Consider the following 15,483-nt stretch of genomic DNA (forward strand, 5'->3'; position numbering starts at 1 on the left):
GCAATCTCTCTCTCTTTAGTTTTCTCAATTGCTCTTTCTCCAAGCAGCCTTTGCAAGGAAACTGGCACTGTTTGTTAGCTGAGAGATCTCTCCAGTGTTAAAAGAGGCCCCTGGACTCTGAAGTCTGGTTCCAGACTGGGAAGTTTGGGAAGTAAGAGGTTTGTTCCCCTCTAGTTCAAAGCCCATTCAAGTGCCTGCATATTTAATTGCTGCAGAGTACTCGAGACATCCCTGTGGAATTTGCAAACAAGTTAAAGTTGCAACTTTTATGTACCCTGAAATAGCTCTAGCACAGCTTTATTCCCCAGAGATCTGTGTGCAGGAGGGTGCACAGGGAGAGTGCAAGCCAAGGATGTCTCACTTAATGATAACCCTTCCTGAATATTGCCATGGGATTTTTAGATGCTTCTCAGCTCCCAGAGAGATGCAGGAAGATAAGACCCCAATTTAGCATCTCATCCAAAAAGCAGTAAGTAGTTCTGACAGTGCAGGTCTGCCTAAGATCTGTGTGGAAAAGTCAAACTTGGATGTGAGCCCAGCCTTGGGGTTGTGCTGAAACTCAAGATTTCTGAATCCTAGAATGACTTCAGGCAATCCATACTCTGACAGATAGGGACTGTGGGATTTGGATTTGGTGACAAGGAAATTGTTCCTAAAATTACTGGTGGGGAAAAGGGAAGGAGGAACAATTGCAGTTATTTGCTGCTACCAGCACAGGCAAGACCTGTTCAGGGAACAAAGGCAGGCTTCACTTCTTAATTTGGTCACTCTGATACATCCCAAAGGTTTTCCATTGGAAGGAAAAGAATCAGAGGCTTGCTCTGTGAATAGCTCATATATCAGAGTGTGGGAGAATGAGACCAGCTTTAGGTAGTTTGACTTTATGATACATCACATGTGCCACGAGCCCTCTATCAACACTCCAGCCTTGTGGTACTGTGCCAACAAGAGCAAACACAGCCCCTGCCCTCGAGATATCCCAGGATGGCAGGGGTGACAGGGGTGACAGGGGTGACAGCCAGAGGTGTGGGGCAGGGACATACTGGTGTGACAAACACGTTTGCATGGCATCCACAGCCCCAGCCAGATTCATCCCCAGGCTCTCCTTTGTGGGATTCGTGGCAGAGGTAAAGCATAAAAGTGTGGTTGGTAGAAGACAAGATGGTACCTTGTGGGGAGATTTTTGCCATGATTTAGGGGGCAGACTGTGAGAAACCATAAAAGTGTCTCCAGGAGAAATTACAGAATCTGTTTTCTTTAGTGAGGGAGAAAGTTTTCTGTAGTGACAGGATATTAGATTTAAGAGCCAAGGAGAGACCAAGCAGTGAAGAGGCTTAGAGGTAAAGGCTCAAGCTTTTCTTCCAATCCCACAGAAATATTTATAGTATCAAGACATGTGCTATCAAGATGAAAAAATGCAATCTCAGTAACAGTGCTTTGATGTTTCTTAGCTGGTGGGTATCTTGAAAAAAATCCATTGTGTTCGACTTCATTATAGAAAAGAAGCTATAAATTCTCTCTGCTTTCCTCATGAATGCTCCCCAAGGGCAGCTAGGGAGTCAAGTTGTTCCAGCTTTCACATAAATGTCACTTTTCACACGCAGCCCATGGTGCCTCGTGAGCACCACTGCAACTTTGGGCACAGTGAAATCACCACTGAGGGTGTGGTGCAGGTGCTGTATAGTTCCAGTCCTCCTCTGTACTTCCAATTTTCAGGTGTCTTTGAGCTAGCATCTCTGTGACCTGTGCTTTGTGCATGAGGGATATAAGAGAAGGAAAGTTTTTGTTGGGGTTGTGCCTCAATAACTTTAGCATGAGATTCCATGAACAGACTATTTGTATTGTGTAAAGCTTAGTTTTAAAAAAACAAAGAATTCTGAATCAGAAAGCCAGTAATTATCAAAATTTGAGAACTGACAAAATATTATTTTTCAAAACATTTTCCAAATAAAATTTTCAAAACTTTCAAAAATTCAAAATTTTTCAGTGTGTCCTGGCAGCCAGGAGAGCCAACCATGTCCTGGAGGCATCAGGCCCAGCATCTCCAGCCAGGCAAGGGAGGGAATTGCCCTGCTCTGCTCTGGGGTGGCCCCACCTCGAGTGCTGGGGGCAGCTTTGGGTGCCACAATATAAGAAAGACATGAAACTATCAGAGAGTGTCCAAAGGAGGCCACGAGGATGGTGAGGGTCTGGAGGGGCCATACAGGGAGCAGGTGAGGGCACTTGGTCTGTTCATCCTGGAGAAGACTGAGAAGACAAAGACCTCCTTGCAGTTACAACTTCCTCATGAGGGGAAGAGGAGGGACAGACAGTGATTCCTTTTCTGTGGTGACAGAGACAGGAACCAAGGGAATGGCGTGAAGCTGAGTCAGGAGAGGTTTAGGTTGAAAATTAGGAAAAGGTTCTGTCCCCAGAGGGTGGCTGGGCACTGAACAGGCTCCCCAGGGCAGTGGTCACAGCACCAGCCTGGCAGAGCTCAGGGAGTGTTTGGACAATGCTCTCGGGCACAGGGTGTGACTCTTGGGGATGGTCCTGTGCAGGGCCAGGAGCTGGACTTTGATGATCATTGTGGGTCCCTTTCAACTCAGGACGTTCTATGAGTCTGTGAAAAATGTGCTGAAATGGAATGTCTGCTTCCTATATGGAAGATCTCCTCCTTGGTGAACTGAGATATTCCACTTGAGAAAATTTTAGCTTCAGTGAAGAGAAAAACTGGTGCTTAACAGAGTGGAGAGCAGTGAATAAAGAGGAAATGTGTTTGAAACACTGAATGGAAGTTGTTCCTTGAAGGATAAATAGATCTAAGACAAGGCTAAAGAAGAGACATTGCAATATTTGGTATGGGATGCTAAGAGCAAGCAATTTAACATCTGAATGGCAGAAACAGATTTTTAAAAGTTTGTTTAGTGGAATTGGAAGCCCATTGCATGGGTTTAGAAGAGGGAATCAGTGATAACACCTAAGGTATCAGGACTGGCTGCTTGGTGTTACTGTTGTGATAGAGAAAGCACAGGATTCAGGAGAACAGATTTACTGGGAATGATCAGACTAAGAAAAGGCATATATAGAGAGGGGGGCAGGTGGTGAGTGTGTGTCTGTATGAATATCTGTGTTATTTATTAGGAAGACAGGCCAAGGTATGAGATTAGACGGCAGAAAGTGATCATGAGTAAAGTTTTGTGTTTGTAATTTATGTACAGGCAGATACTAAATCAGACCAAAAGGTTATCTCTGCAATGCTAAATCTTGTTTTCCCAAAAGAACAGTCTCTAAAAATTATTTTCCCCTGATTTTTGTTTTTGTGATGTATAAGGATGGCAGTACTATAATTAATCCCCTCTTAACTCTGCTCATGGATGTTGTAACTTCATACAGCAGCATAGTTACACACTGAACAAGCTGAGATTTTAGCTTCTTACTTACTTACCAGAATTAATGGGAGCAAAGCATTCCTCTTGGGCTATACAGGAGAGACAGGTTATATAGAGCAGGTTGAAAAGAAAAATGTTAGCCAGCAATTCAGTCATAATTCTGAGAAGAGTTTCTGCTCATGAAGAAAAAGGTTGTATGCCTGACCTTCCTGGGCACAAAATGCCCCCAACTTTCACCACGAAATCATTGAAGATTGAGTCTCCTCTGAACCAGCTAAAGCAAACACAGTGCACAGTCCCTTTGAAGGTCTGTGCACGCTCCTCAGTGCTGTGCCTGCCCTCAGCTGGGCTCATTCTTTCTGAAAAGAGGACTACTAGTGTCTAATTTGTGATGGGAAATGTGTTTTTTGGGGGGTGATGTAACCCCTGAACTTAACTTTGATTTGACAAAACCACTTTTATCATCTTCATTCCGTCGTATTATTGCGTGCAGAACAAGTGCAGTCATTGTTGTCCTGGAGTGCAGCTCACAGGGCACTGAAAGGGTGATAGAAGTGCAGGCTGGAAAAGGGGGGTTCTGAGTTTGGGCTCAAGCTCCCACTCAGAGTTTTGGTGGCTGCAGCTGCTCCTGGCAGTCCTGGGACTGGAATCACAGAAACACCTGGGAAAGCAGGCACGAGTGCTTATGCCCCCTATAATTCAGAGCCATTCAAATGGCAGGCAGTGCACTGAACAATTCCTCAGTGCAGTCCCTGGTCTGTCCTCATCTCCCAAAAAGCAGCTGTAGTTTGTCATGGTGATTTTCAAGCTCTGGGGAAGCAAGTTGCTTGAACCAGGCACCCCATCCAGCTGCTCAGACTTCAGGAAAACCACTCAGCAGACTTCAAGAGAGATTAATCAAATGGCCTGGCTTTAAAAACCTTACCCAGAGCAGGTGAGTCACCGCTGGATCTTGCATGTCAGAGCAGAAACATCCTTCCCCAGACCTGGGCTACATAGCCTGTGCCTCTTTAAATCTGCGCTGCGTGCTGCAGTGCTCTGCATTGTTGCCATGGCAGAAATCTCCCCATAGTAATAACCTCTTTCAGAGAAGGTTAAAAAGAGACAGTGCACATGCTCAGAAATGCTGCACTTGTTCTCTTAGCAGTTTGCAGCGGCCATTTCAAAGAAACCATCACAAAGACAAGAGAAAGATCAGGTACTGATATTTTTTCCTTTGTTAAAGGGGGTGATTTTTCTCTTTCATAGAAGTCCGTGCACAGATCTGTCTCTGTTCCCGGCTGCACTGCAGAGAGAGACCACCCTTGAAGCCTGTCATGATTGTTCCTTGCAAATTCCCGTGCAGTAACCAAGAGGCAGGAGTCAGGTGTGATTTCAGATGATTGCTGCACTAGAGGAGCAGTTGTTTTGCAGTGGGGCTCACACACAAAGCTGAGCTGAATCTGGGGTGGGTGATGGATAAGGTACCCAAAAAAAGTTTAACAGTGTGTCTGTTTTGTTTTGTTGAACCTTTGTAGTAGTCATAGTCGACTATGAGAATAGCCTCTGCTCCTGCTGACCAGGAGGCTGCTTCATCAGGTGCTTCCAAAAGAGGCTGGTGTTGTCCTAATTTACTATTACTTGGAGACACTCTGCTGCATCCTATTGCAAAACCTGGTAGCTTTGATTGTACTTGTTTTGATTGCAGATCACCATAAATTAAAACAGAAAACCCAAACCACTTGCAGTGATTTTAATCCCTTTATTTTAGGGATTGTAGAGATTAAAAAAAAAAAAAAATCTCATCAGATCTAAATAGTGGGTGGGACAGGAAACCCAATATGAGGGTATAGAAATTTTATTACCCTATCTTTTTGTTGCCATGGGCTCGAGTATATCTGTGACTCTACTTGTACATGTTTGTCTCTTGTTCCTGCTCTTGTGTTTAGGTTGAGGTGCACAGGAAGGGGATGTGCATAATGCTGCTCCTTCCCTGGCTGAATTGCTGGTTTGCACATGCTGCCAGTGTTCGTGCAGAGTTTGCAGCTTCACTTTAGCTGTGTCTGAAAAGGTGGATTGCACATATTGAAGAGCAGCCTTGTTCTGTTTTGCGTTTGAGGCAAAATGGGGAAAACCCTTCCCTTTCCTGCCACCCTCTACTGCCTTTCTAAATGTGAAATACAATCTGTTCTGGGGAGTGCTGTACTCTAGCATTCAGTACATGCAGATCTAATGGTCTTATGCAACATCTTCTGCTCAATAAGCACCAACAAAAAGAGGCAGAATGTTGTCCTGCTTTCCCACAGTTAGCTGAACAGATTTTTTATGTGGGTTTTATTGTATTGCCATAACCTAGTTTAGCCTGTCTTTCTTCCATTTTGATGTACAGGAATGAAAGGTAAACTTGGCTGAGCTAAGGACCTCCCTGTCAGTGTGCCAGAGTCCTTGAGGCTTGGATTGGGATCTCTAACAATCAGCTGCAACTTGAGCCAGTCCCTTTTGCTCTGAACAGTTTACTTGTTGGGTCAAGAAAGCACTTAATTTGAAACTTATGGAAAAACTTGCCTCTGTGTGAAGGGAAGCTGTTGCTGGACCAGGTTGTACCAAGGTCCAGGCATGGTGTGGCACGGCAGGAACAAATGGATGGCTGCAAATAATGGCCTGAAGCCCAGATTAGGAGGGGAAACAGAAGGTCAAAGAGTTTTGATGCATTTACCATTAGAAATTCTACCAATGAATTTGTGGATGTTTAACAAAAGTCTTTTCCTTCAAATACTTTCATAAAGGAGTTTTTATAATTAGCGTGCTGTGTAATGCTAGTGGTTACCTTTAGTTATTTTACTTGTGAAAAGATGATGCAGTGAAGCAAGCCAGAGGCCAAAGACCTTGCTTCCAGGTTCTGTTTCAGCCAGCTCTGTAATCCCTGAAGTTTTGATCTCAAAGTATAACAGTGAACCAGACTCATGTCTGTGTAGTTAGAAAAAAGTCACAGACCAGGCAAAGCTGCTGGTGTCCTGGCCTTCAAATGAAACCAAGGACACTCTAGGGACTTCTTATCTAGTGTAGGGATGTTCTCTCACAGTTGAGTTTTATGTACACTCCAGAAAGGTACAGAGGACTTTTCTCCATGTCCTAGATCTTCTGGTATTTTGTTTTCTTTCAGAGGAAGACTGACAATGCTTTAGCCATCAGGGACATTAACCTCTTTGTAACAAAACCCTCGTGTGTCTGTAATGTTCCTCACTAACTTGTATGTCTCTTGACAAGCAGAGAAGCACCATTCCCAAGATGCTGGCACCCTGCCTTCTGAGGAGAGCCATCCTTACAGTTCCTTTAGTTTTTGTGGTTGCACTACTTGTCACGGAGCCTGTCAGAGCTGACCAAGAAGCAGGAACAGCCATCCCAGCTGAGAGTAAGTACCACCCTACAGTCCTCTCCTACAGCCCCTGCTGCAGTTCTCATGTTGCTGGACTCTGAAGTTTGCCCAAATAATTCAAACTATTTTGGATATGTCTTGCCTACATTGTTCTAAAACCACAACCAGTGCTGTTTTGCTCCTGCATCCAAAGCTCTTCACTCTGCCTGTTGCTGTCTTGCTTGTTGCTGAAATCTGCCACTGTTCTGCACCTTTTCTTTTCTGCATTGTGTTAGCCCTTTCTGTGCCAGGAATCACCATGTTGGCTTTTCATAGGCATTACTGAGGCTTGTTCTTTTTCAGCTGACATTGTCTGTTCATTATATTTTGTTCTTGACAATGTTTGCTGTTTTAAAGTCATAAATTTTTATTTCAAAAATTCACAGTGAAGATGCCAAGAAAGTGTTTTGTCAACATCTAGTCTTGGGGCCTTCAACCATCTAATTCTCCTTTGCTGATCTGTGTTGAGTTTGTTTTACTTTATAAACATAATGATAGGTTCTTCCGTCAAGTTGTTGATGTGAAAAACTGCTGTCCTCTCCTTTTTGTCCAATGTAAATACAATAGCACTGAAGCTGGGTGATGGTACAACAATGATGGAGCAGGTCTCTTTAATGTGAGGTTTTATATATATTTTTTTTTTTTTTTTTTTTCCTTAGCCAGTTAAAGAATTTGGCAGGCTCCCTTTCTCCAGCAGGCAGAATTCCTGGTTGCTGGTTAGCACTCAGAGTGGGAGCTGGGAGCTCATTGTCCAGCCTGTCAGAGGCATGTACAGCCCAGCATCAAGGGTTTGCAAAATGGGCTTACAGACAGGACACAGGCTGCATTTCCCAGCATTAACCTGAATTTCATCCTTTCATTCACAGCAGACCCCAAAGAGCAAACTAAAGCTGGGCTCAGGACTTCTCTCTAGTGCAGTGTTTCTGGTGAGCTTGTCAGCCAGGCACAGGCACGGAGAGGCAAATGAGAGCAGATGAGCCTCGTGGGTTCAAGGTGTTTGGTCCTGTCTGTCTTTGCTGTCTCAGTACTGCTGTCTGTCAGGGCACAGGTCTGGGTTACGTGGTGAACAAGGCAAAGCAAGCCTTGTGGCCTTCAGTCGGAGTGTCTGGATCTGGGGACATTCTCCTAAACACTCCAATAAATCCAGATTGCAGCAGTTCTGCTTACAGCAATGCCTGCTGTTAACAGGGCACTTGTTTGGGCAAAGCTGAATCATATTCAAAATTAGAAGCCAGAGTGGTCTGCCTTTATGATATTGTAGTCAGTTTTATTCCATTAGTTTTCTATTTAGAGCTCACATGTGTTGGATTAGGAGACAAGCTTTTTCTAGGGAACAGGTTCATGTTTTCAGACAGATTTTCTGAAAAACCTGAAGATAAGGTTGAAAATGTACCCGGGGTTAGTGGAGCAAAATTAAAAGCTCAAGTTAAGGGTTTAATGTTTCCATACAAGGAGCTGTGGAAGGAAAAGTGGAACAGCAATGTAGCAGGAAGGAAAATATTAATGTAAATTTGAAGTAATTATTTTATAATTGAGAGACTGGGTGGACCATCACAGTGAACCAATTAAAATTACCTGGATTGTTGAGGAGTACCAACACCAGTACTCACTCTGTGGACTCTTCTGTAGCTCTTTCTGATGCTCAAAATCACTGTTTACTCCTTCTAGTTAATTCTTCATGCCACATAGTCATGATTCTCTACTGAATGCTCTTCTAGGCCGCCCCTGTGTTGATTGCCATGCCTTTGAGTTCATGCAGAGAGCTCTGCAGGATTTAAAGAAGACAGCATATAATCTAGACACAAGGGTAAGGAAACATCAAATGTCTTCTTTTTTGTTTTTTTCTTTTATTTCCCAATATAAAAGAAAATTCTGTGGATAAAAGTAGATAAGGTGGATGGATTTTGCACACTCTGTGAACTGTGCTGTCCTGTGTTCTGAGGTGAGGCTGGTTAATTACATTTCACCTCTCTGTGCAATAATCTGTGGAATTCTTCTGCTTTGAGGTAGCAGGGACAATAGAAAGTACAGGAAAGTGTGAACTGACTGTCCTTCTCTTGCCAAGTTAGAGCCATTAGTGCTGCTTTTCTCACTCCAAATGCTGAGCACACACCTTTGGTTTTATGTCAGGGGGAGTAAGGTATAATTTTTATATATATATTACCCAAAAGGAAAGAGCCAGCTCAAACAAAAAGCCTACTAAAATAAAATACTCCCCTGCACATGCTTTTATCCCTGGGGAGAAGCTGAGGGAGGAAACATCATCCATGGGGAGTTTTTACATTTCTCTGGTTTCATAATGATGAAAAATGCCACAAAGTAGAACAGCATAGGCAATGAAACTTGTTTGGCTGGCAGTCAGTGTGCAGAATCTGCCAGGGTTGGTACCTCCCTTCTGTGGGGGATGTGGATCTGTCTCTTGCTGCAGCAACCTGCAATCTGTGCCTACCTTTGGCACAGCTGCTGTCAGATGGAGTGTCCCAGGAGGGTGGCTTTGTCCCCACCTCCTGTGTACCCTTTAGCTGAAGTGCCATAGACACACTCCTGCACAGATTGTTCAACAGAAGGCACTGAAACTTTTCTGCTTTTCTGATTTATGGTCAGGGCTGTTCACAGGTCAAAGCCTGTGAACCATTGTCTTTGAGGAATGGTTTGAGGTTACTTCAAGCAGGGTCCTCGATGTTTAGGTGAAAATACAGGTGCACAATTCAACACCTTGAATTGTGACATACTACAAAAAATAAACAAACATTCCAGCAGAACCAGATTGGTATGTAGCACATTTACAGCTAAACAAAATCTGTTCAATAATTATAGGTCAAATATATTTTGGGCTTCATGAAGAAATCTTGTTAATGAATCTGCTTAGCACTTTATGCAGCCCAAACAAGATGTTCAGATTCTGCTGTAAAGTGGTTTTAGCACACCTCTTCCAATACAAACCTTTGAACTTTTCATCAGAACTTCTACATCTTAGTCTGGCTATGACAGTGACCTTTATGAAAGGTTCAGCTTGAAGACCAAGAGAAAAAATTTATAAAACACAGATATCCAAAGCAGAAGTAGCATTAAGAACCCCAAAGATAGAAACTGTGTTTTAATAGTTTTTAAAAAATAAAAATTAAAGACAGCCAAAGAGATAACATGAGGGTAGAAAAAATGTCAGTTGAGATGAATGTCCTAATATTGGCTTTCACAATTGTAGATTTGACAGCAAGCCTGAAAATATTATATATTCCCATGAAAACAAACCTATCACTTCTTTTCCCCTTTAAAATCAAATAATTGAACTCATATTGAAATCCTTCAGTTCCCCATGACTGGAACAGGCCTATTCCAGTCACTCAGCTAGGAATTCTGCCTACATCCTCAAAAGACATGGAAATATTTAACAGTTGAGGACTTCTTGGAACTGTCTTCTAGGGTATTTTAATTCTTACTTTTATTATTCTGCTGTGGCACTATTTAATGCAAACTGAGGGCTTTAGGACCACTGCTTTCAGCCACATATATTTCACATTTGACTATTTTAGTCTGTTTTGCTGCTTTGTGGGGTAAATATTCCTGTCCCTGAAAATACAATTCCCTTTGTTAATATTCCCACTGGAGACATTAATTTCCTTGAAAAACTCTCCTTTGTTTGCAGGCAAGATTGTTAGATGATGACTAAGCAGCTCCTAACTGTGTTGGAGGGGGAGGGATTCCCAAAAGCTTAGAGAGGAAATTCTCATTTAATTCCTCCTGCACATCTTACCCTGCAGTTCTGTACAGGGGAAGCCTGTATATAATTTATTGCACAAGAATATTGCTCAAGAGCTTTCACACTTCATTTGGCCCTGCGTTGAGCTACATGGTGTCTCAAAGCAGACTGACTCTGGCATAGGTCACAGACCCTGTCATGAAGGCCACAGACTGGATCTCCTTCCTTTTCCAATCCCAAGAGGTTTTTGTGACCTGCCCTGGTGTGATGGTCCCTCTCTAATTTTCAGGCTGACTGCATCAGAAGGGTCACAGACCACTCCTGGCAGGCCGATTTCTACACATATCAGATCTGTTTACCCCTCTCTGTCCTGTTTTTGTGCTGCTGCTGGTCCCTCAGAGCAGGCTGGAGTAGTTGTTTTGGCAGTGAGAATTAACTCTGGGCAGTTTTTTCTGGGAATATCTGTGGTTCACCACTCAGCCTAAGTGCCACATGTGATCATGGGCTGGGGAGAGGAGTCTTGTGCTGCTCCCACCACAACCACTGCTCTTTATTGCTTTATAGACTGTCCGTGGTTATTTAGAATGTTTAAAGCACAGTAAGTTAGATGTGTCCCTGAAAATAAAAAGAAAGGCTTGAAAATGTTATTAAAGATACATAAGATGGTAAGCAGCCTTGGGGCTCAGCTCCAAAGATGTTGGCATGCTGTCAGCCTCCCTTATTCAAACCATGGCACATGATGTCAGTGGGGTGGCGAGAAGGTGGTGACTGAAGGTGGTGACTGTCTTTTCAGTGATTAGCAAAGTCTGATCAGATCTTTTCAGTTTTGCAGGGCAGCTGAAACAATCAAAAGTGATACCTGATTTAATATGAAACCACAGGGTTGTGGTTTTTTTCCTGAGATTTATCATCTGGGGAAAAAAAAGCCTGAGCAGCAGATGGCTTTTCCTGCACTAAGAAGGCAAGTGCAGAGCAGGATGCTTCAGCCCAGCTCTGCTCCAAGTGCCTTTAGCTGAGGAGGGTCAATGGATAACACAGCTTTTAAAACACAGCCTTTAATCACGTGGCAACTCCATCTCATCCAAAAATTGCAAGTCAGGCAGGTTAAGGATGGGTTTGATTGGCATTTAGAGCTGATAGTCTTCATAATGCCTTTTTTTCTGTGCCTAGCTCTGGTAGCTGGTTACCCCAGTAGGGTTTAATCTGGTGAGTGGACTTCCCACAGCTACCGTGTCCCATGGCAATAAGGGGGGAGTTCTCTCTTGGATCAGGCTGATTTTCAGGTACAGCTTCAGCGTACAGGCCCAGGGCCTGCAAGGCGTCCCTGGTGTTCAGCAGCCTAAGGTAGGAAATGCCAAGTCATGATGAGTGGACCTTAGGAGCCGCTCTCTTCCTCCTTCAGACCCTTGCTTATCTCTCTGTAAGGCTATAGTCACTTTCCTTTAACCCTTACGACTGGGCAATTTCCAATCCCCGTACCCTATATAAACCCCTACTTCTGCCCAGTCTGGCAGAAGAGCTGTCACTGAGAACCTTCACAGAAGAGCGATAAAGACTTCCCTGTGGAACCTCCCGCGGCTTTTCTCCTCTCTCGCCTTGCTTCTGCCTGTGGCGCCTTGCGAGAGCTGGAATCACAAATGAGCTGATCATCACTAAGGAGCTGATATCACTGAAGCTTGCTAAGGTGGTCTGTGGCTGGGAGCTGCTGGGGAACTCGGGCCGAGCCGAAGCTGGGGACACCCCGTAACCCAGCGAGCAGCATTGCTTCGGCTCATGGTAGACAAACTGAGGGGAAGATGTGATGTTGGTGTCAAACATCTCTGCTGCATCGTGCGTCTACTGAAGCAACAAATGCTCCAGACATCCAGGAAAACACCAGTGTGTGTGTGTGTGTGTGTGTGCTAGACAGGAAGAATTCCCAAATTTCCTCATGTGGCCCTGCTGTCCCCTCCCTGCTCCCCAGCCCTTTCTCACACAGGAAGCCTGAGAGGGTGCAGCCTTTCTGATCATGCCCAGCTCCAGCTCTCAGAAATTCCCAATCCACCCTTGTTGCTTCAGAACCAGGGATCTGTGGGCAACAGAGATCTCCTGATATTGATGAAGCTCTGTTCAACCCAGATATTTCTGCTTTCACCAGTTTGGGACCCCTTTCCTTAAAGAAGTCAGCAATCTCATCTCGTGTTTGAATTGTGATGGCTCTGTGCCAGCTCAGAACCTCTTGTCTGTTTTATTATCAGTAACTACTGAATTTTTCTATTATCAGGAGAAAGTTAAAAAGGAGAAATTAGAGAAGTTAATTTCTTCACTGAGAGTGGGTCCAGGCTGTCACAGTCTAATTTTAAATTTGGAGTCTGTTTCTAAGTAAAATAAGATTTCTGACATGATTTGGGAGGGGTGGGAGCATAAGCTCCAGTTTGTGCTGTTGAAATAAGATTCTAAGAAAGAAAAATAACTTTCTCCATGTCGCAGGAAATAGTGCTATGTTGGTATGATAATTAATCCCACAAAAGCAAAATCATTTTGCAGAGCAGTAAACAATAAGTCTGATTTTTACCCCAAAATTCACCTCATGCCACTAGTTCCAAATTGGAGAATAAAAATAAGATGGACTTTTCTTTGGGAGTTCATTAGTTTTACAATGCTGACATTTGTTTTTTTGATGATGTTGTTCCTCCCTCTTATAGACAGAAACTCTGCTTCTTCAGGTGGAAAAGAGAAATCTGTGTGACTGCCTAGCTGCCAATCTGCTGAACTGAATCCTGGAGACCCCTGAGGAGACTCACCTGTCCAGCAGTTTTTAAAATGCAGCTGTATGAAATACAGCTTTATGGAGTTCATGTGGCAAGCATGTATGCCCCAATGTACTGATGAAACTGGGGCCAGTGTCTGATGTGTTTGTCTGTTCTGTATCTTTTTTAAAAAGTACCCTCTTTTCACATCTGCTGGATTGCCAGTAAGGGCTCAATTCAGTCAATCTGTTACTTGATATTAGGGTGGGGTGGAAAATGTACCTGCTTTGATTTTTAAATCAGAATTTGCCAAGTGCAACCCCCCCCCCCAAGATAATTTTGGAGAACAGTGCCCTAGAGACACGTGCAGCTGTTTTTTGTCTTTAATATGAATATATGTCTGTGGCAACTTACCCAGTTTCATTGAGACATGGCACTGTAGTCTCTGTAGGCTTTGCCTGTGTATTAAAGGTGATGAAGTCCTTTCTGTTTGTTGTGTGTGCTGTGCTCACCTTCAGGCACGCTGTAGTTCTGTCAGCTGTAATGGGGTGTGTGTCATGAGGAGTTACACGTCTGCTGTTCTTGGACCAAAGCAGTTTATATCTCAGTGCTGAGCCTTCTGTTATCCTGCAGAAAAGTATTTTCTTTAATTAAAATGTTTGTTTTCTTCCCCTCCTTCCCTGAACACCCCATTGTTACCCTAGTGAATTTCTGAGTAGCTTTATTTTAGCAGGTCAAATGGACAGAGTGAAAAGGAGAATCAGGGTGTGATAGGCAGCCTGGCCAGTTCCAGCTGTGCCAAATGCTGCTCAGCATCACACTGAAGGACAGCTCTGTGCAGTGCCAAGAAGTTTCTTCATGAGACTGTGCCTTATTTTGCTTCAAGTGAAACACAGGGATTAGGCCACACGTATTTGGTCCATCCTGTGGTGGACTGAACTCCAAATGTTTTGGTTTTCTCTTGTAGCTGCCTTTGAAAACTGCTCCTTCTGTTTCAGGCATGAAGAAAGGCCTTTGTGCTGAAAGCTGAGGTTGTTTCATCCTCACCTTTCCCCCTTTATTGTAAGATACTATGTCCACTCACAAGTCTGAGATAGGCTGAGTCCTGTGAGGAGGTGCTCGGAGTTTGTCTGCTGTGCTTTAGAGCTGCCTCCAATGATTCCAACTTTGAGACCTGGCTTGGGAAGGGGATGGGACATCTGAAGGTAAAAATCTCTTCAGCTGAATTTGGAAGAAAGTTCCTGCCTGTGGCTGTGCTTCTGTAAATAAATTGGTGTGACTTTGCTGGAAGTGGACGAGAGAGGAAACACAACCACTGCTCTGCCACTGCAGCTGTAGGTATGGTGACAGCAGCTGGGGGAGCAGGGAGCACCACAGGGACCTGAGTGGCTTCCCAAACCTGGCCAGAGCTGGGAAAACCAATCCCTGTACACTGAGAAGCACAGCATGCCCTTCTGTGTGCGCCCAGGACCCAGGCCAGCACAGAAGCCCAGGGTGAATGGGAGAGAGGATTCTGATGTTATTTTTCCAAATCCCCTCAGGGAGCAGCTGTGCTGTGTTTTTCACTGAGTCCATTCACACAGCATGGGAGCACTGGCACTGCTCATTTCAGGCTGCTTGGCAAAGCCAGTCAGTGCAAGCCTCACCTGCAGAGTGGGAAGGGGCAGCAGTCCTTATCTGTGGCAGAGCACTCTCAGGATTTCTGGGAGCAAAGCCTCCTTTGGAGGGCTTCAGCTGGTCCTGGCTGCAGCACAATGGCTTCTCAGAGCTCCTTGGCTTTTGCTGCACTTGGCTTGTCCCCATCTTGTTCCAGCTTGGCTTTGTTCCCCTGCTTTGCTCTGGACCTGTGTTCTCTCTCCTCTCCCTTTCAACCTCCCTTCCCTCTTCCATTCTGGCACTGCCCTCTCTCTAATCCCAGGGCTTTCTCAGGGCACTCCAGGCCCCTCAGTCTGGTGACTCTGTAGTCACTGCAGGTGTGGGGGCTGAGGCTGACACTCCCCAGGTCAGCAGCCCCTTTAGTCCAGCTGCCAGCACTGCCAGAGCAAAGAGTGACACCAGTTAACATGGGGTGAGTGACTGTGGTGTGAGCAATGTCAGCATCTCATTCCCAGGAAGAGGAGCTCACCGGTTCAGGGAAGACATTGTGTGGAAGGAGCCCTTTTTACCTAAAAATGAACATTCCTATTGCAGAACTTGGAGGAAGTCCCAGAACAGCTCAGTTTCAGATGAATTATTCTGAATTATTCTGTGGACTGTCCTCCAGGCTGGTGTAATCTCACTGGTTTGTTA

At 44.4% G+C, this 15,483-nt stretch overlaps 1 protein-coding gene across 1 annotated transcript; it reads left to right on the plus strand.

The window, feature by feature from the left end:
• Positions 1-6,621: 6,621 nt before the first annotated feature.
• Positions 6,622-13,678, plus strand: LOC119700787 (neuropeptide-like protein C4orf48 homolog). Its single transcript, XM_038136405.1, has 3 exons — positions 6,622-6,762; positions 8,484-8,572; positions 13,150-13,678. The coding sequence occupies exons 1-3, from the start codon at positions 6,639-6,641 to the stop codon at positions 13,219-13,221; spliced, it is 285 nt and encodes a 94-aa protein (XP_037992333.1). The 5' UTR covers positions 6,622-6,638; the 3' UTR covers positions 13,222-13,678.
• The last annotated feature ends 1,805 nt before the right edge of the window (positions 13,679-15,483 follow it).

The sequence above is a fragment of the Motacilla alba genome, chromosome 4 (genome assembly GCF_015832195.1).
Source record: "Motacilla alba alba isolate MOTALB_02 chromosome 4, Motacilla_alba_V1.0_pri, whole genome shotgun sequence".
Taxonomy (NCBI): Eukaryota; Metazoa; Chordata; class Aves; order Passeriformes; family Motacillidae; genus Motacilla; species Motacilla alba.

What these genes read in the sequence shown, in the direction of transcription:
- LOC119700787 (XM_038136405.1), top strand. Translation starts at nt 6,639, where the DNA reads ATGCTGGCACCCTGCCTTCTGAGGAGAGCCATCCTTACAGTTCCTTTA. An exon ending in AACAGCCATCCCAGCTGAGA is followed by an intron (nt 6,763 to 8,483) that starts GTAAGTACCACC and finishes ATGCTCTTCTAG; the next exon opens with GCCGCCCCTGTGTTGATTGC. An exon ending in CATATAATCTAGACACAAGG is followed by an intron (nt 8,573 to 13,149) that starts GTAAGGAAACAT and finishes TCCCTCTTATAG; the next exon opens with ACAGAAACTCTGCTTCTTCA.